Raw genomic sequence first — 21400 nt, forward strand, 5'->3', positions numbered from 1 at the left:
GTCGGAGGGCAACTCGACTGCCTTGTTCAGGGAAACACCCCAACTGCATCAGGGGGACCCTCAGCGGGTCCTCCCGCTTTACCTGAATGTGTTACCCACCGCTGGCAGCTGCTAGCGCCCACAAAGGGCTAACGGTAACAGGTTACGGAATAACACTCTTTATCAATATAAAATCATGACAATTAAAGTTAGTGATCGCTGGTTATAGGGACTGTCTGCAAAAACAAGCTTGAAGTGGTATATAACCAAAACATTGATCACTAACAACAGCTGGTGTGAGATAGTCATTTAGCACTTGACCAAGCTCTTACCCAGCAGGTGTCCCTGTGGGGGAGCAGACAGGTTCAGCCCGTGGACTGATCCCAGCAGTTACGACCGAGTCTTCCCTGACTTCTCCCCTCATTCATTCATTCACTTGTTACACTTTACTCTCAGGTGGAGCTTGAGTGACTCTAGTCAAACATTCTTTTATTATCGATAGGTGTAAAATTCTCTTGCTTTCATTTAAAGACATAGTTAATAAGGAACAGAAAGCGCCTGCTTGTGAGGGGTGGTTGTGCCTTGGAGGTGGGTAACTTTGGGATGGAGGTGTGCGTTCATATTATAATGAGATTATAATGAGCATCTAAGAATTATTTTGACACAGTTGTTGGCTCAGCATCGGACATCTTCCCATTTGACAGCTGCTGTGCAGCATATCGGCTGTGTGGTCCCATCAAGTTCCCAATCCTGCAGGGAGCGCAGCAGAGCCTGGCCGTGGGGTCTCTGCTGCTCCTCTAGGGTAGCAGGTTGTGCTGCCCAGGGAACCCTGGTGGAGCAGATTGTGTGCGTGCCAACTGCCCTGGAAATGGCAATTGCATTTTACCCTAAAAAGGTTGTTATAATGCTACAGCTTCTGTTAGGTCCCAGTTTTCTCTTAATTTCCCCCCTCCAAGCCATTTTCCCACAGATGTCAAAGGTGAGATGGTTTATCCTGACAGCTTCCAGTGACTGGGGAGGAGGTTGTCTCTGTAGAGGCCACCACAAAGACAAACAAATGGGGCCAGAGCCAGATAATCAGTCCATGCACTGCTCTCACAGTTCTCCTCAAGGGTGTATTACACCTGTACTCCTCCTCAAGCCTTACCCCAATAAAAAATGTTGCTTTTATCCCTGTTGGGTATTTGCTTCATTCTGAATCATAAGGGTTAGTCCCCTGTCAACCATGTGGCCATGTAACTGTGCTCAGCATTTTACCTGTTTCAGAAACCCATTGGTGCAATTATGCCACCTCTTAGCTAATTAGAGGAGCTAGACCAGATTTGGTTTGAGTGAGCATCCAGTCCACTATTGCAACATTGCTTCTGGAGCTACTTTCTTTCCCAAAAGAAAGCATGGTCTAGTAGCTGGTTGTCAGAATTTCACACACCTCGTCCATTATGCTCTTGTCATGCACAGCATATGCATTGCAGGCTGCCAGACCAGAAGCCAGAAAACTGAGCAGCAAAGAGAGATCGGCACTAATGTCACGGCAGTGGACGTCTGGGAGTCTTTCTAACACTCCCTGCGGTTACACTGCTGGTGATACAGGTGAAGATTCATTCAGTAAAGTCAGTTCAACTGTCTGGCATAGGTGATGTCAAAGCAACCTTGGTTTCTCAGTGTTCACCCCTGTTTTCATTTCTCTGTCCAAAAATGGCTTATCAATACTTGCCACCATATCAGTGTGCTGCAAGACTCCGGTTTGTTAAACAAATCTAAAATATCCCAGTGACGGATGCATGAGAGTGTGCATTAGTGCATTTACAGCAAGCAATTCCCAGTTTGCCCGAGGTTTTCCTGGAACTTCAGCTCTGTGTGCTGCAAGAGCTGAACCCATCTAAGGACAGGAAGATGATGGGTTTGTATACAAAGCCTGTAACTAACCTCTTGAAAGAATGGCTTTAGATCTTTGAGGACAGATCTCAGGGTCAAACCATCATTTTAAACATTTTATCCTATACATACGGTAAAAAATTATGCTCTTTGATACTGAAAAACAAGCAAGGGAAGATGTTGGCTGATGAGGAAGGCAGAAGTGGTAAAAATAGATACAGAGAAGAGAACAGAAAGAGGGAGCAGGGAGAGCTGGAAGGCAGCAAGCCAGGGAAAGAGCAGAGACAGAAGTGGTGATGAAAGGGGATCAGAGGAGAAAGAGGTATAGAAGTACAACTAAATTACAATCACGAGCATCCTCAGTTGGAGTTCTGTTTAGAAGCCCAAATGTCACAACTATTTCAGAAACAGAATGAAAACTATGTAGTCTAGAGGGGAAGGCACATACATTCCCTGTACACTCGTGGCACTACACCACTGTTTCTCCATGCCTGGGTGACAGCATGAGACTTCTGGATCAATAGCTACTCTGACTGAATCCTGGAAAGTTACTTTACTGCAACACCCTGGGATAACCTTTGCCAGTGCTTCAGGCAAACACTTAAATCTCAGAGCCCTTCTTTGGGACACTATAAGCAGTGGGGCAGTGACATCTGCCAGTTTGCAGACACCTGAGAACATCATCCTACATAACAGTACTGCTTCTGTAATAAAGTTATGCAGAAAACCATGACCTAGATTTATGGGCCCCTACAGACACATGCCTCTTGCTAAACAAAAAGGGCCTGTGAACAAGCCTGGGAGGCAATCACCCCACCGTCACCCACCTATTGCCTCGCTGGTTGATGCAACTTCTTACTGCACCAAATATTTGTCCCCCAGCCAAATCTGCTGTAGACTAGATAGCTCTAAGCAGCAAGGGTGCAAACCAGTCAGCAACACACCATCCATCACACCATCCTAGGGCCAAGAGACTGCCTACATCAGCCTTTTCTTCAGCTCTCCGTGCCAGGAGAAGTGGCAGGGATCACCACACCCCTGCATTTGGGGATTATCTGTACCTCTGATAACTGGTGACCCCACAGCAAAGACTGCCACAAGGAACCAGGCAGTAGCAGCTCAAAGTATGTTGTGCAGATCTTAACGGCAAAGCTTGGTTCACAGCAAAAGATGGCAGAGCCCTTCATCGTTCTTCACCACTCACTGCACCTTTCATGCATCTTCCAGCTGCATCCTGAGGGTTTAGCTCTCCTGTGCAAAGCCAATGCTCATCCATGCTGGAGTGCAGAAGCCTGACACTAGCCCCAGAAATACCGCCTGTTCATAGGGCTCACCTTGTTACAACATCTCTCGTTGAGAAGGCAGGCTGGAAAGGAGCTCAGTTTGGGAAATTAAATAAGTAGTGGATTTTTCAAGATCAGAGCGAGACCTCTTTGTGGGGCAATTAGGTGTGTTTAAAGTCCCTCTCCCACACATGGTACAATTACAATTCCAAGTCAGGACACTAAATCACAGGCAGCTTCTTCTCTGACAGTTCTTGTGTTTTGGTTTTTGTTGCTGTTGCTTTTTTCCCTCCACTTTATTAATCTTTCCTCTTCCTCCCACCACTCACTTTCATCTTCTTCTTTTATCTCCCCTTTCTTCTTCTTCCAAATTTCCTCTTTTTCCTTCCAAAAGGTGGCAACTCTACTCAATGAAGTATATCCTTTCCCAGGCCTCCAGATCAACTTAGTGAGCTGCAGGCTAACTTTGAGACATGGGAAAAGTCAATTCCTATCAACAGGGTTTCCACCTTTTGGCAATCCATGAAAGCAATGCACAATGCATTATACTCCCCTCCCTCACTATTTCCATGGCCTTTAGACTATTTTTACCATCTTGGTTCCAAGAACAAATATAAACAAATGTAGTTCTAGGAACTGTAGAGTACAACAACCAGGGGGATCTGTACTCATCGCTAGGACAGCAGCTGAAACAGCAGAGGAAAATGAGGGCATAGGGAGAGAAGGGGAAATCCAGGCAATGGGGGGGAAATGGAGAGTGAAAGGGAAAGAAAAACAGGAGCAAAGAGGCTTCTGTTTCTCTCTTCACAGGAGAGGAAAAAAAGAAAACAATCCAGATCCATAGTCACCACACCAGAGACAGCCCATGTCTCTGTCGTTCTGAGCACAGGTAGCTAAAAACCTCACAGTAGGGGAGGAAGCCATCCTCCACCTACAGCCCATGTACATTTCCACACCCTCAGCTTTTCCTCCTGCTGCCCCAGTGCAGAGAGCAGGGGGCACACAAAGTCCAGTGGCTCACAGCCCCCGCGGCTCCTGCAGGCTCATCCCTCCCTGCTGCCCCACACCTCTCCTTGCACGGGTTCTTTCTGGGTGCAGAGCATCCTCTGCCACAAAGCAAATGGGATCCTGGTGTGTCTGTGTTTTCTTACCCAAATCCAGTGCTGTTTCACCACCGTGGCACTTGCACACAGTTCCTCTTTGCATGTTGGAGAAGATCAGGTGCCACACATTTGGGTGCCTGCAGATAGCCTATATCTTTTCCCCAGTGACTTTAATCCTAGTTAGGGAAAGCAGCAGAAACCTGTGGCTCTCCAAGCACATCTGGGAACACCTGCTCATCAGGATTTCAGCTCAGTATTTGAGACAGGCCAAGGACCTGAAAAGGCTCATCAGCCTCTCCAAGGCCAGCTGAAGGAAGGGAAGCCAGAGGAAAAGGGGTCCCTGCACACACATTTTTATAGTCTATATGTGGCTTCCCTCATCCTTTTCCTCTTCACCCGGTCACTCTGGAGGCCAGTGGAGAGGCTGCACAGGGCTCTGCCTTCCTGTCCAGATAGATGTGCCATAATCCCACAGCACATTTGTCAGGACCCTTGCTAATGACTTAGAATAACCGAGCATTTTGGCCATGAGATAAGACAAGCTGAGTTCACCAAAGGTTATTTTACACAATGGAACAAATGAGGTATTTCCAAATTGAGTGTAAAAGCCTGATAAACCGAAAAATCCCCCCCCCCCCCCCATGTTATCAGACAGCTGTGAATCACAAGCTTGCTTTCTCTATCAGCAGCACCTGCCTCAGGTCCTGCTGGGAAGACAGGGGAAATCACACCGGGTTTGTTTGTGATTTCTCATGGTTGCATACCCCTCCCTTGTGACTAAGGTGCCGTTGTTTGGAAGCAAACATTTCTGAAGACTAAGGAAAGGCCTTTGCATGAAAGTTTCGATCCTCATTTTGTGAGAATAAAGATGAAACTTTTAAACTGTAACAAGGATGGTGCCAGTGCAATGAAGACTCCTGGGGGTGTTGCTCGCCAGCTGTCTGCTTCCCTAGTAGCTTCTGAAGTGGGACTTTCATTTAAAAAAGAAAAAGAAAAAAAAAAGACCAAAAAAACCACCACAAAAACCATTGCAAAGTTTCTAACATTAGACTTTTTTACCTGCTTTCATACTCTTTCTCAGTTTGCTATTATATCAAATATTCCCAACAAACCTTTTTTGTGGCCTTTCTATTGCATAGTTTTTATTGCTGAGAACTCTCAGGAATTTAGAAGACCACTAAGTGGTCAGTGGAACAAAAATGCTACCATTCATATCTATGAGAAGAAGGTAATAGCGCAATTCCCCTAGGCCACCACTGTCCATCTTATGGACAGTTTTGGGTAGAAGCAGCATGACTTGGTAAGAAGACAATTCATGTTTAAAATACCCCATGAGCTTAAATAGCTAGCTGATCATACTCCACATGGGAGAATTAATATACATTTCATATTTATGTGAAAAATTATTTATTCTCAGCAAACTCCTGTTTTACCGCCACTGAAAAAGAACTGAGATACACATCTGCAGAAAATAAAAAGGGCTGGAGGAGCGGGGTAAATTCAGAGCGGCAGCAGAGACCCAGAGCACTCCTAATGCACCAGCAAAAGTTTGAGTCATCCTGGAAGGACGGATGGGAACTAGTAATTCCTCAGCGCCTTTCTCTAATCTCCCTGTAGTTGTTTTTGGAAGCTCTTAGTGGTCACAATCTATTTATAGTCGACTCTGTTTTTGTAGTTTATCTCTGCTATAACATTGTGTCCTTTGTCCTAACTGCACAATACCAGCCCAAAAGAATTCTTTACAGCTAGGTTCTCACCTCTTGCTTGATTAGCATGTTTTATTAATAGGAAGAGGGACCAGGCATCTTTCATCAGGCCGCTTAGCTGGGCATACAAGCTCACTGTTCACGATCCAGCACCTAACACGCTACTTAAAATGGGCATTTTGGATAGGTGGACCTATCACAGCACAGGGTACTTCAACTGCTCATTATTTTCAGTTGTTCTAAGGCTTATTTGCTTTTAAATGTCAGTATATTTATTACACAGGATTTGTTATATTTTCCCTTCCCTCGTAAATGTTCCTGAGTGTATTTAAGAAAAAAAACACAAAAAATGTAAATATCTGATCCAGAGATGCAAAGCAAAAATAATTCAACAAACATCTGAAAATCAAGGAATTGTTTACATTGGTCTGAGATCCCAAAATCCTGAGTAACCAGATGAGCTGAAACAAAGGCCAATTCAAGCTGAGTGTGGCTGAAAAGGTTGCATGGTTTGTACTCATTTTCCCAGGAAACAAACCTTCGGTGATTGGATGGAAAGTCTAATAGCTGCATCTTGGGAAGGCAAAATAGTGCAGATGGCAATGGGAGTCCCTGAGCTGGTTGCTGTACTTCTAGGCTGAGCTTTCAGTTGTCAGGGTCTACAGACCAAACCCATACCTTAACAGAGGATTCTATGTAATGGGAGTGCAGTGAGCAAGAAACTCAGAGGTGCACCCTGGCAGTGTCACCATGGTGCAAAGTATGGTGGCAGGTAGAAAGCCCTGGGCACCAGGAACTGGAAGGCATCGTCTGTAAAAAGACCGTTCTTCCTACCGTGAGGTTGCTCCCCTTGGCAGCCAGTCTCAGCAGGAGGTGTGCAACCCTTTACTCAGCCTTTGTAGCCACACAGTAGCCAAGAACTGGAGCTACTGAATGATGGAGGGACATTATCAACCCCAGACAAGGGATGGGACCACAGCTCCCCTCTGCCAACTCCATGCTGGCCAGCTGCAGTAGAGTGGGGAACGGGGGAGGTCTTGGAAAATCTGGGGCAGTGCCACCTACTGTCATGGTGGATGGCCTTCCTCGGGGGCACCATCAGTTCTCCAGGGCTTCTTCCAGTCCCACCTATCTGCTCCTCCACGCTGAGATGAGGAGACAGGGAATGGACCAGTTTCAGCAAAGAAGCGGTTACTGAAACAGCTCCCAGCTCCTTGAACTTACATTTAGGAGACTAATCCAAAGATGATCTTTACGAAAAGGTTATTTAGAGGATTAGTTCATATGATATTTTTAGTAAAATGATAGCTGAAGAAAAGCAAAAGGGATTTACTTCGGGTTTGTTTAATAAATGAAAACAGCAACGTTACCATATCATTGCCATATATGCACCAGCAGGCTGCTGGCACCATCCCGACCCCTCAAGCTGCTCCCCCCCTCCAGTGCTGTGTTCAACAACAAGCGGCGCCTGGGCCAGCGGAGCCAAGCAGACATGTACACTCCCGCATGGCCAGCAGGCACGGGCATGGACCTCATCCTCTCCTCATCTCCAGCAGTGCTGTGGGACTCACCACCTTCCACAGGGGCAAGGGGGAGCAGAGCCCATCCCAGCCCCACTGCCCACCCATCCCAGGCTGGCAGAGCAGGGGTGCAAGCTGGTGCACACATTGGAGCAGCATGTGCACCCCAGGAAGGATGTCTGTCACGCCTCATGCTTTGCAGGTCCTGGCTGTCACTCTCCCAGCCCTCGTGCCAGCTTAGTGAGGGTTTAAAGGCATCTTCACCAACCTCCTTCCACTTTACCATCATTTTCCAAAGGAATGGCTGACAATTTTGTACCAGAGGAGCCTTAGCACAACTAATATGGGGAAAACTCCCTCCCTTCCTTTCAGCAGCATGATTAAAATCGCCGTGTATTCTAAAGTAACAGAAATACCTCAATCACATTTTTCCTGGTAGCAGCTTTTGCTCAGAGGGATGGTGCCAGCTATATGCTATATATCAGCTTTCAACAAGGAAGTCCCTTGTTTATATTCTGGAAATCTATGGTCTTCCCAGACAATCCTTCACTGATTTTTCTATATTCAGGGAAGTTTTTTTCCCTTGGTTTTCCCATCACATCATGCTTTGTTCTTGTTCTATTCCGCTCCACCTCAATTTTCCCTTCTCTGAGGATTAACCTTTCAGGGAAGTCCAGTCTTCTCCTGGAGAATAAACTTGGAAAACATTATGCACAATATAAGAAGTCACTCCTCCTGTTGCATAAAACCATCAGCCCAGGGGAAACACTGGCCTTTGGACCAGCATAAGGAGGCCTCGGACCTTGCAGCCACAGTCCCAGCTGCGATCTCTGTTAGTTCACACTGTGCCGAGGTTTTTAGCAATTCAGTGACTCTGGCCATGTCCAGCCTTCTGCATACAGTGGCTGCAGAATTTTTTGTCAGGAGTGGATTAAAGCACGTTCTTAATAAGGATGTTTTAAGAGGCAATGGGCACAAGCTGAAACACAGGAGATTCCCTTTGAACATCAAGAGACACTTTTTTACTGTGAGGGTGTCCAAGCAGTGGCACAGGCTGCCCAGAGAGTCTGTGGAGTCCCCATCCTTGGAGATATTCAAAAGCTGCCTGGACATGGTCCTGGGCAACCTGTTGTAGGTGACCCTGCTTGAACAGGGGGAGCGTGGACCAGATGACCTTTAGAGATGCCTTATAACCTCAACCAGTATGTGATGATTCTGTCACTCTTTTTCACTGCAAAGATCCAAGCAACAGCAGCCTACACTACCTGTGCTAAGCCATTCCCCTCACTGCTGCTGGGAAACAAAGGCAAGCTGGATTCCTCTAACTTCACCTCTGCTTTCTTATGTTTTTGTCAGAAAATACCGTGTGTGTGTGTGTGTGTGTGTGTACATGCACAAAAAACTACAGTAGTGCCATATAACTAAGTTATCCTACGAGTTGCATGCACTCGTGCCCATAGATACGTTAACAATACCTGGGCTAGACCAACCTGTGCTCACCTCCAGGCTGTCACGGCTAGCTTGCTCTGTTGGGGTGTGCTGGCAAAAGGCCAGCTCTCACCTGTACCTACACAAATAAAACAACTGCATGAGAAATTATAAGGCAATGACATGAGAAATGGCAGAATAGGGAAGAATTAAGTATACAGAGAAAGGGAGGCAGTAGCTTGAAGGACTAGCTGACCCAAGTAGAAAATATGGAGGCTACAGTGTACGCTGTCACACCACAGGTACCAGGTACCACTGTAAAGCTGGGGGAGTGGGTTAAGAGCAAACGAGGCAGTCTGTTTCAGTAGGGATGAAGACGCTAATGAGAAAGAGCTTGGGAGGAGAATGGCATTGTCTGCCGCTCGTTTGCTGTGGTGCAGGGTGGCTGGCTGGCTTTGCTCACCTTCACCAGCTCTCCTTGGTTTCTTGCCATCCCAGGCTGGTATTTGCTGCTGCCTCTGCCCCTCTCCCTGCTTGTGGGCAGGTTTGGTCACTGGATGCCTCGCTGAGAGCAATGAGCAGCTTGTGGAGCTATTTAAAACACTGTAAACTCATGTGAGCTGGACAAATGGAAGGAAAGATGTGCAAAGTAGGCAGCAGGCACAGAGGGACAGGAGGTGGAACAGGTTAGCCAGCACAATTACTGTACAGGGCCAGGTCCCCATGGGAAAGCTGCCGACCAAACGTGGTGGCTCCACAGCTCTGCTGGCCTTGAGGAAACATGGAAGAGCTGGAACCAGTCAGGACCCAGGGAAGAAGGTGGTGACCACTGCAGACCACTGGCCATTCCTGGATCTGGATTTGGCATCGCTTCCACTCAAGTGGGTGAGGTCAGAGGCACCTTCCCCAAAGCCATAACAGCCACAGAGATCTCCAGCCTCACCAACACAGCTCATGCTTGTTCCCTAGGGATCCTTTTCCCTGCTTTTCAGCCACAGGGTAACTATAGAGAAGCTGAGTGAGGTTTGGAGCCACCTCTGAAGGCTCCCAGCAGAGAAGGGTCTGGGTTAGAACCTCACCAAAGGACAGAAAAGGAGAAGGGCTTCTTGGTGGGCTAAGGCGGCAGGAGACATCCTTGTCCTCCAGTCCTCTCTGGGGACAGCTCTGTCTGTCAGCATTGTGGTGCCAAGCCATGACCTCAGGGTAGAAAAAGCGTTCACCAAAGACATGAGTGTCCACAGGGTCACTCCAGCAGGCAGTATTTCAGAAGAAGGTGGCCTCCTGTGCAGGGAAAAATGACCTCAGGGAAGCTGCCGTCACACGTAGCATTCAGCATCTTACTGTCTGCTGCTATGGTGACATGGTGGCTGAAGTCAGGCACGCAGCTGATGCTCTCCTGGTAAAAGTGGGTTTCCCTTTACCACTTATTTTTCTCAGAGGAATAAACTAACACTCTGTGTACGTGTATACATGTGTGTGCATGCATTTGGCCAAAGCTCCCCGAGGTTCAGTGATGCCACATCACTGGCTAGCAGCGGCAGCAGGTGGCAGCCAGGGCAGGTCATGGCAAGGTGGCACAGACTGCTCTCAACGGGCAGCCGAGGTGACTGTGTGCAAGACTTGATGCAAGTCACTGCCTGAGGCGAAGGTCCCTAGATAGAAAAACTTGATCATGAGGATTGTTTGCAGAAGTAGGAATGCAAGGCACTGCGCTGAGTTTGAATGGGGACACAACACAAAGGCAGTGTGACCAAGGAGCAAAATGAGGACATACAGGGACAGCCAGAAACCCCGGGGGGTTCCTGCACACATGGGGGCCAGCTCAGCTGGATCAGTCACATCTTTCCAATAGCAAAACATTCACCACATCACACTCCGCAGTCACATACAGCTGTGAGGATGACAGCAGGGGTCTGCATCACTGGCTGCCACTGCAGTGCTGTGGGTACCACCTGGGTGCAGGCTCTTGACAGCTGCCATGCCATAGGAGCAGGGAGGTCTCTTCCCCAGGACAAGTGGTCACAGGAGTGAGGAGAAGCACAACTGCTTGTCCAGTGGCTGTCATGCTGAGGTACATATTAGAAATGCTAAATATTGGCTTCACTGGCTGTTAATGTAGAACTAATACTGCCACCACCTCCACACACGGGAGTGTGGTGCTCACGCGCCCTTGGACTCAGCCTGCATCACTGATCACTCCCAGCACCTGCTTAGAAAACCTCAGCTCATGTCTTTGGAGCTTTCGAAACTTGTCAGACATTTTTCAACTTCTCACTTGCTAAGTGGTAGTTTTATGTAGCCGATAGAGAGGCTATTTTTTTTAAGATTATTATTTCATGAGTTCACTGTGCTTGGAAACCCCGAGATAACCACAGCACAGACAGAAGTTTAAACAAAGTTCTTGCATGCAATCATCTGACTGACTTAAAAGCTTTTCTCTTTAACAGTTGCCACCTGTAATTATCTAACAGCACACACAAGTGTTACAAGATGTTCTTGATAAGGTCAAGAGTTTGGGAGTCTGCAGTGTATTTTTCCCTGCTTGGAAACTGTCAGAAGTGTTTTGCATTGGGCACGGCTTTGTGGCCTGTCCACTTAATCATGTATTCATGGGAGCAGCCCAATAATTCAGAAGGGAACCTGTTGCACTGAATGGGCAACTTGCTCCATAGGAGAGCCAGGGCATACATTTTACAAGGTCACTCGGTTCGCTGTAAAACTGCCCGTGCTGCCAGCTCTGCCACCTCAGTCTCAGGAAGCTGAGTGGGACAAGCACTGTTTGCGCGGCTGAGACACACACACACACAGGCGCACACACACACTGCTGTTCCCATACTTGAAATTGTGGCTCTTTCTGTAAATGCTTCCTGAACTTTGTCCTTGTTTCTATCTTTATTTGACTTACAGGCTGAGCTTCTGCATCCATTTAATTAACATGCTTGACTCAATGCCTTAGTTTCAGACAACTGAGAATGGCTTTTCCGCAGGGAATCCCCTGCCTTCACTTAGGCAGTTCCTCCCAGCTTGAGAGTGGACCCACTCCAGCCTGACAGTGTCCCTGCACTGGATTTATGGTTCATCTGTACGAAGTGCCAGGTCCAACAGTTTCATTCCACCCACTCCCTAATCTGTAAAGTGGCTAAGCTTTCCCCTGGTTATCTCACTTCAAAAGTTGCTTGTTCAAGAGGTGACCAACCCTATGGATGCTGAAGGGTAACAACATGATCTCACCAAAGCATGTGGGCAACTTCTCACCTACCTCTGCCCCAGACAAGACATCTAATGGTGACCATCACTGTCTCGTTGCTTCTTCCAGCACCAATACCTACCCACTAACCGCCTCATTTCTTACACTGGAGGCAGTTATCAAGGCAACTACTGCAGCAGTGAGTGGAGCACGGAAGCCTGCTGGGCAGCACAGCAGGACAATCAGCTGCTTCGGGGGAAGACTCCACCAGAAAACATTTGTCTCTGTTTCTGAAGTCCTATTCCACATGGTCTATGTTTGGCTTCAACCTTTCCTGCTAGCTAGTTTCCTTGCCCTCAGATCTGACTCCCCTTACTTCTCTGGCCAGCCTCTTTTAGTTTAGTTAGTTCCACTGAAATTTCAGCAGTCCTGGGAGTAAAGTGAGGCAGAGCTGACTGCATTCATGATGGGTCCGTAGTGTTCAGCCTCAGTTCTCTCCCAAAGGCTGTCTGTTTGTCCATGAATGTGGGGTCTGTATGTTCCCTTTGGACTTAAAACTACTGATGCCTTCTTGCCATTGTTCCTTGACAGCTTGCTTTATCCTTGAGACCTGCAACTGCATTTGTGCAATCAATAGGTTTCACTATCTCCCAGAAGCATAGACAGATGCCCAAATGTTCATAAAACGAAATTACAAGACATCAAAACTCAAAAACTTACAACACAAGCTAAAATACGGAAATAAGAGCAGAAGCGCTCAGCTTTTTCCAGAAGGGAAGGCTTAAGAGCACATACCATGACAAGTAGTGTTGGATACCTCCTCCTTCACTGAGCCAGCACCTTGCTTGCACCTGCGTGGTGCCAGAGGCAGCAGACCTGAACACAAACAAATGTGCCGTTTCTCAGCTACAAAAGGGCTGGTTTTGCAAGCAATTTGAACAGAAGCAATAGCTTCATCCCCCACTGAGCAGAAAGCCCTTTTAGAAGCATAAATATCAGGGCTAGTAACAATTGTGTAAACAAACATTGACAAACTACATCAGAGCTGTGTGCATGTGATATCTAAGCCCCCAGAGATTCAAGCTTGCAGAATATATTTGAATTCCTTTTGCATCTGGAAAAAATATACTCAAGCTCAGAGGCAAGAAGTCTTTCACTAAGTCTGTTGCACGGATTGATCCCCAGTTACCATTTTTCTAGGTCAGTTTTAACTGCTTCACTGGTCTTTTTAGTAAGTGCTGTGTGTCTGATTCCAGGCCTTCTGTCATATGAAAAACAATTTATAACCACACCAGAGGGGACAGGTGTGTGTACTCACTTCACAGAAGTGCTAAAATGGTGTTCTAACTGAGGACTATAGAGAAAATCCAAGAAAAATCTGCATGATGATACTGGAGCTGAAGTCTTCTGGCATGGTGTAGGCGGAAGATTCTGTAAGTACCTGTCTCTTGTTAGACCACATTCATGCCAGCAAATTTAACAGCTACATAGCAATGCACAAGGAGCAGGGCGGTCAGAAAATCAGGTCTCAATGCTACACCACTTTTTATTCTGTTGGGGCTGGCTTGAGACAGCCCAGCACTGCAGGTAATGGTATTTTGCTGTCTCAAGGATCATATGGGATTTCAGCAGGGATCAGGCCAAGGACAGAAGCTGCAGGAGGAGTCAAGAGGGTCTGCCACAGGTTGAGACAGAACAGAGAGGTGAGCTTGGGGTCTTCAAAGAGGACCAACTGGTCTTGAAGGACAAGATCAGTCTCTCTCCATGCCCTCCTGTTCCTATCCTCCTTCCCAGGATCAATACACTTTGCCCCAATGCAGACTTGTCTGATGAGACAGAGGGTCACCCTCTCCTCCACACAGCCACCCATCCCTCAGAGAAACACCCCCTTCTCCCCCTCCCTGTGGGACCCCACTGGGTAGGTGCTGTCCACGCCATGTAGAGGTGGAGAAAGGCATGGGCCAGGGCAGAGCTTCAGAAAGCTGTGATCTGGGACCCCCTGACACTGGAAGTAGTGGTGTGATGTTGTTGCTCCCTTGTCACCTTTGCTATCCTCCCAGGCTGCCCAGGGCAACAGCACTGGGAACAGAGCCCCACAGAGGTGGGAAGGGACATCCCCTGCTCTGATCCCTGCAGGCAGGGCAGGCTTACCCCCTGCCACCACTTTTGCCCCTGCTCTCAGCTGGGGTGAAGTGCCAGGGGTGGCTCCATGCCTCACATCATGCCATGCTGTACAGCTGTGATACCCTGTCTGAGCACAGCAGGATGTGATTAATATGCTCAATCTAGGAATTAATTAAGCAGTCACACTCCAAAAACCTTACTGCAAAATTAAATGCTTGCAATTAACTATGTATTTAAACACAGTGACCCCTTCTTTCTTGTGTATAGATGCTCTTTTTGAGCCAGCAGCCCTGCAGGAGTGGGAGCTGTTTCATGCCTTGGATAAGAGGGAAGAGATAAGCACTACTCAGCAACATCAGTATGTTATGAACATTATTCTCCTACTAAATCTGAAACACAGCACTGTATCAGCTACTAGGAAGAAAATTAACTCTGTTCCAGCCAAAACCAGGACACTCATGTTGTGTTCTGCTAGCCTTAGAGCAGGTGTCAGCAGTTCAATTACACAAGAGAAATAATAAACCTAAGACCTAGACAGCAAGTCCTTTGGGGATGGGGCTTGTTCTTTCCAGTCATGTATGGCTGCTCACCAGGAGGCTGAAGCCCTGGGACCCACATGCTTCCCTGTCACAATGGTGGCTGTGACAGTAGGCTGGGGTGAGATATGCAGATGACTGCAGACAGCCTGTGCTGCACCGGTGCTGTGCTGCCCCACAGCTGGGAAGGCTGGTCTGGCCAGGGCCAGCCTTGACTCTGCTGGTGAATATAGTCACCCCCACCAGACAGTTCTGGGAGGAGTTTTGTGAACTGGATGAGTGGGTGGGCTTGGGAAAAATCTCTGATCAGCATTTAAAAAAGCCTCTGTGTTTTTCCTGAAGTGCCTAGCACAGCCTCCAGGCTCTGTGCCAGTAGTTACAGGGCTGCCTGGACGCCTTTACTGCCCTTGGTAACCTGTTACCGCTACCCCCTTTGATAAGAGCAGCTGCACAAACCCCAAGCACATTGCAGGGTGACCTTGCCATCTCCTTGGAAAGTCAGAGCAAAGCAGCAGGACCCCATGGACCATGTCACAGGTTCACAACAAGCCATGCTGCCTCAGGGCCGATAACCTTTCCCTCAGCAGCGTGAGCATCCCTTGTACCAGCCCAAGCAGCTCATGGACCCAAACGCCAGTGGTGTAGCTGCTCAGCAGGGCTCCCACCCTTGGCAAGAGGGAGGCAAAAGGCCACTCGTGACTGCAGAAATGAAACGTTCAGAGAACAAACTCCAGCAACACGTCATGCTCTACGCCACAGCAAAAGCTGAGGAGCGAGGACTGTGCACTGAACTGTCATTGAGGGAGGTATTCCTAGGTTGCACAATACTAAGCTGGTAATTAGTGTTCAATGAGGAAATGAGCTCAAGCTGTGACTTTTGGCTCTAGACACAAATAATCAAAAACTGGAGGGTTTTGCCAAATACAGTATGATTATAATCTTAGTTGTAGTATGTGAGCCAACCATAAAGTACACTTTGTTTCTCTTGGTTATAAAATATGTTCTCATGATGCAAATAAATACCAAGTGCAAACACATGTTGTTTGATGTAACTTGAGCAGCCTGAAAACAAGGTGTGTAGGCTCCCTCTACAGTCAGCTCTTAGATATCGAGCCCTCGGTGCTGGTCTGAAGAGCTGAGATCCCATGACATAAAGCACCAGTGGATCACAGACCCTTTGGCAGCCCAGGTTTCCTTAGACATTTTTGACAGGCACCTTTCCCCCGGCAGGATTCACATGAGATCAGGTGTTGTCTGACCACCTGCAGTCAGCTCCATTGCAAGCTCTGCACTTTACGCTCTGATCAATTTGTCAGAAATGTCCCCATGTGTCAAGACCTTGTCCAGATTAACTGGAGCAGGTTGCTCCAGCTGCTCTGAACAGCTCTGGGTGCACAGATTTGCTATCAGTCACCCCTGTAGGCTGCTGCTGGATATGTGGTTATATATCTGGAGATACACGTTCATTCCCATTGATTGGAATGGCCTGGACAGCTGTAGACAACTAGATCAGTCCAGATGCTCAGCTTTTACATGGATGGCATTAGCCCAGGTGAAACCCTACCAAAATGTGCAAGGTATCTGGTCTACCCCATCACCACAAGGGGGACATCCTGCCTCTTCCCCCTCCTTTCCAGCCTCCCTCTCCCAGCCATGTGGTCCTGCCCCTTCCTTTGTGCCGATTCTTCCTTATCCCTTCACTGAGAGCCTGCAACTCACTACTGCAGGATAAATCTACCTAGGTAATTGTTAGGATCAGCCACTGCCTGTTTAGTGAGTTGACTCAGTTCATGGAGTAGAGGACCAACAAGTGCCAGAACAGGCTGTAGGAAAGGGGATGGGGAGTGGGACCTTCACACCAAGAAACTGGACTGGCTCAGCCCACCACATGTACATGCACCCCAATACACTGGCAGCGCACCCCAGTGGGAGTGCAACTCCTTGTTTCTTCAGCGCTTCCAGTGATTTTCCATCACATTCCTCTGGACCTAGTATGGCCTGTTCATGATTGTGGGAGACAGCACCATGCTCAAAGCTCCCTGTTAAACATCTATGCTTCTGTTACACCCACAGAAAACAGAGCTATGACAAGGTCCATATACATAGGTGTTTCAACACTAACAAATCTCGCTGGCTGCAACAAGGCTTTTACCACCCCATACCAGGTTAACTCCAATAAGTAGTTCCCATGCCTTGCCCCAGCACGGCCACCAACCTCCACAAGGTTTCAAAAGTTCATCTACTGTCCGTGCTGCTTCTTCATCCTCTTCAGGCCAGTCCACCCTGCTTCTCACCCCTGTTGCATCCAGATTCTTCTTCTCCAGGCTCCTCTTCTAGCCAGCCTCTCCTCATCCAGGCCTCCTTCTTCTCCCAGGGCCTCTCCTACATCCAGGGTGCTCTCTCTGGCTTCCCCCAGGCCTCTCTTCATCCAGTGCTCCTCTTCTATACCTCTTAGAGCTATTTAACTACTTAACAGAACCAGCCACAGCTGCACCTTATCCACGTCAGCCAACCCACTGTCCCTGAAGGAAGCCCACAGCTGGATATTATCAATGTTAATTAACCTGCCTTCATTCCTCTGTAATTCCTCTACACATAGGTAAGCACTTAACCAAAATCATTGCTGAATGGCATGGATGAAAGAATGACTCACTAGAAGGGAGTCAATGCAGATGTCTATTCATGCAAGAAGGCTTGTAGGAGAACACTTCAGGAGGCACCTACTTGGAAACATCTGTCTGAGGCAACTCTAGTAAATCATTTTAGCCTAAACTCTTACAGACCTGAAAACCTGTATCTCTGAAGAGCTAGCCTGTTGGATCTCTCTGTCTCAGTTTCTAGGTCTTCAGGAGTGATTTCCTGAGAAGATGTTTTCATATCTTTGAATAAAGGCTATTGTTTGACAGCCAAGAGTTATATATACTATTATTATTAGTATGCGTTGTTTTTATGGATGGATTAGATCTGTCTTTTATCTGTAACTTTTTTACAGCAGTGTTTTCGGTGTCACTTTGTTCTCATTTCACCCATCTCGGTAAGCATACATCTAAAGCTCAGGAAGGTCAGAGTACAGGACTACTCACCCCAGCTTTTGGAAGGCTGACAGCTTTTCAAGCAGGCATGGTAATGCTCCACTGCTGCAAAGTGAAGGGATTACTGATTATACGCAGTAAACCTGTCAGAGCTGACACTGTTTCATGAACCTGCCACTGCAGGGCAACATGGGTCTTCTGCTGGAGGTACAGATGCCCTCTGCTAACAGAGGTGCTCCGGCTTTTTTTGCATTGCTATTCTAGCTGCCTTACACATTATATGCTGATTGATGTTGTGCTGCATCTGTGCTAGTAAATAAAATAGGCAGGCCCAGTTTTTTAATGCTGGAGGCATGGGGTATGACATGGCTTACATCTGTATATACCATCCCCAGTCAAGGCGATCTTTTCCCTCCTGCCTACCAGAAACAGCCCGTCCAGCATCACCACTCCAAAGCTGCCTGGGTATTGTGAGGACTGTGCTAACAGTTATCGGGCAAAACAGTACTAGGGAGGGTGGTAAAGGTTAAACCTTTATGTGTGTGGATATGGGATAGTGCTTGAGCCCACACACAGCCATGTTTAGTTTCTTTGTACAGATGTCACCCTGGCAAGCTGTCATGCTGCCTGCATTCACATGTGTGCAGATCCACCAGCAGGACCACATGCATGCTCACTCCCTGCTCTGTCCCTAGTGAAATGGAAAAAAAACCGCTGCAAAACATCATCAAGAGATCGCACAAATGCAATCAGGTGTGTCCAGGTGACAAGAGTCACATGCCCTTATGTTGGTGGGGTGGACCATTCTGTTCCCCTGACACTGATGTTGCTGTACACAGGAGGGAGTCAGGATATCCGCAGGCAGCTCAGATATCAATAACAAAAACCTCTGGACACCATGCAATTTGTGAAGCTAGTCAGTGGTTGCTCCCACTGTAGGACAATACTGTGTTTACTGGCAGTGCAAGAGAATATTCAAGCGACACTAGAGGTTTTCCAAAAGAAATAACATCAATCTGCCTCAAAAGCAGAGATAGAACCTTCTGCTGGCATAATGGGCATACGAACACAAAACTCGTATCAGTCTTTCTTCTGGCTCTCCCCAGTGTGAAACTACACCAGGCAGAACCAAGAAAGGGTGATTAAGTATATTTCCAGGATGCTTGATGCACTTCTTGTTGCATATGGCTAAGTTCTGGCTGACCCAGGTTTTAGCTGCTAACAAATGCATCGAATATGTGCTCCGCTGAGTAGCCTGTGTGCAGGCGGGTGCACGGTTTAAAAGCTGCTAGTGCAGTTAACTCCTTGAGCATTAACAGGGAGAATAGTCCATTCCCTGCTTCTGGTGTAAAACAGACCTGAACGGAGATAGGTAAACAGTTTAACTGTGAATGGTCAAAGGTCTGGTCTTTTCTTAGTTGTGAAAGACATTTATTGCAAAGTAGCAGTCCCATTTGTGATGCATGACAGTTCCTAGGCATGCAGGTTGTTGTAACTCAACAGGGCATGTTATTAATAGCCCTTTAAAACATCATGTTACTTATCACCTCTGTTTTCCTCCAAGGTTCATTGTTTAGTTTTGTGTTTCATAAAACTCAGCGAGGTCACCAAGTGCTCCTCAGGGGGGGAATTAACTCGATGAGAGCAGCCTGCTCAGGGATCCTCTTCAGAAGCGCTAAACAACCTACAAAGTCATTACAGTCTGACCTAGAAAGAAGGGTAAAAAAACATGTCTGCAAAAAATTTGCAGGCAGAAATCTTTGCCCATAGATGTTTTTTGTCCAGGTCCACACTTCTGATGTTCAGCTGTGCTGAACCTCATCCAGGCCTCCATCATCGCTTACATTAGTTGACACAAGCTAATTGTTTACAGGGCAGGCAAATGGGGAACAACATGAAAGAACCTTATGCAGCTATGGGAACACAACATAAATCATCCCCCTCGGTAAAAGAGGCTGAGGATGTCTCCATTGCTTAAGCACACATTTACACATTAGCATTGTCCAAGAAATTCACACTAAATAGCTTTAAAGTATTCGTGAGATGGGGCTGTGGGTTACAGCAGCCTCTGCCCACTGCCTTCCCAGGGTGCAGGGCAGGAGGCAGAGGGCAGGGTGGGCACGCAAGAGCTGCTGGTGGGTCTCAGGGCCACTCCCAGCTCCTCAGGTGTGGGGCAGCCAAGTGTGAACCCCTGCAAGTTCGGTCTGGGCACCTCCGATTCAGAAGTGCCAACTCATACTGCAGTGGCTGGTCTGCTTCCTATTTGGGGCATAACACTCTTCCTTAGCTATTAGGTGCCTAAAAGAAATCTGCCCTGTTGTGTCTTCTCTGGGTCATCTTCTACACCCTCAAAATACCATGCAATCATCTACATCCAGTCTGAGTCTGAGTATGAGGTTCTTCAGTTGCATATATATGAGGGAGAGGACAACATTTCTTTTGTAATATGTATGGCCTCTGAAAAGAGCAAACAAAGGAATTAGCACCTAGCCCATACTGTGCACTGGCAGGCTTTCGGTGACAGACTGAGATGGCCATAATCTAAGACATCAGCCCTGGTATTTCAAGGGTGTCATATAGAAAACTTAATCACAATGGAGGCCAAAACAGGAGAGCCCAAGTATGGTTAGAAATGACATTTTAGAAACAAAGGTTGTGATGCATGGCTTGACAATTGACAAAGGTAATTAATTATTTATTTGTGATTTCTGAGCATACACTTCAGCTGTTATTTAAGCATGCAGTGAAGGGCAAAGCCCTGGAAAGCAGCTGAGTTAGATATTTTAATGAGTTGCAACATACAAAGATGCCAACCCTGGATGACATTTTAGAGCAGATCGGAGAATTTGACTTCTTTCAGAAACGAACTCTCTTTGTTGTATGCCTGCTCTCTGCTACCTTTGCTCCCATTTATGTGGGGATTTTTTTCCTGGGGTTCACCCCTGAGCACCATTGCCGCAGCCTCAGGGTGGCCGAGCTGAGCCAGCGCTGTGGCTGGAGCCTGGAGGAGCAGCTGAATCACACGGTTCCCGAGTGGGGCGGCCACGGGGGCGACTTCAGCAGCCGCTGCAGGAGGTACGAGGTGGACTGGAACGCGACTGGCATCAGCTGCACTGACCCCCTCGGCAGCCTCGTGGGCAACCGGAGCACCGTCCCCCTGGGTCCCTGCCGGGACGGCTGGGTCTATGACTCCCCAGGGACCACTCTCGTGACAGAGGTAAGACACAGCTCATCCAGCAAAATCACTCTTGCCTGCACAGCTGGGAACTAGAAGTTGTTGGGTTAGTATGCTAAGTAAGCAAAGTTTTCTTTTGGTGCGCAGTCTGAACCTCACTGCTAATAAATAGTGAATATCATGACTTACTAGGGACTTAGAGCAAAGATTCATATGGAGAAATAATGAGAAATGATTGCTTTTCTTGGGAAGCTAATGCTGCAAGCTTGTCATCAATCAGACAACAGCTATTCTCATAATTCCGTGTTTCAGTCACCAAGCTGAGGGTAGGACTCCACAGACCAAACCAAGGAACTGCACATTTGGGTGATAATCCACACAGAAACTCACTTACAATGAACAAGAAGCAGAGGATGGGGCTGCAGTTGTCAGATAATGAGTCAGCAGCAGCA

At 47.4% G+C, this 21400-nt stretch overlaps 1 protein-coding gene across 1 annotated transcript in view; it reads left to right on the plus strand.

Moving 5' to 3' along the window:
* Positions 1 to 26: 26 nt before the first annotated feature.
* Positions 27 to 21400, plus strand: part of LOC308065070 (solute carrier family 22 member 2-like) — a gene marked incomplete at its 3' end in the record, with an annotated part of 37388 nt that continues 16014 nt past the window's right edge. Inside the window, 1 exon segment of the mRNA XM_080390589.1 lies at positions 27 to 20990. Within this exon segment, the coding sequence (XP_080246715.1) occupies positions 20580 to 20990 (411 nt within the window). The 5' untranslated portion in view covers positions 27 to 20579.

This window comes from Falco punctatus, assembly GCF_963210335.1.
Source record: "Falco punctatus genome assembly, chromosome: 5".
In the NCBI taxonomy this organism is placed as follows: Eukaryota; Metazoa; Chordata; class Aves; order Falconiformes; family Falconidae; genus Falco; species Falco punctatus.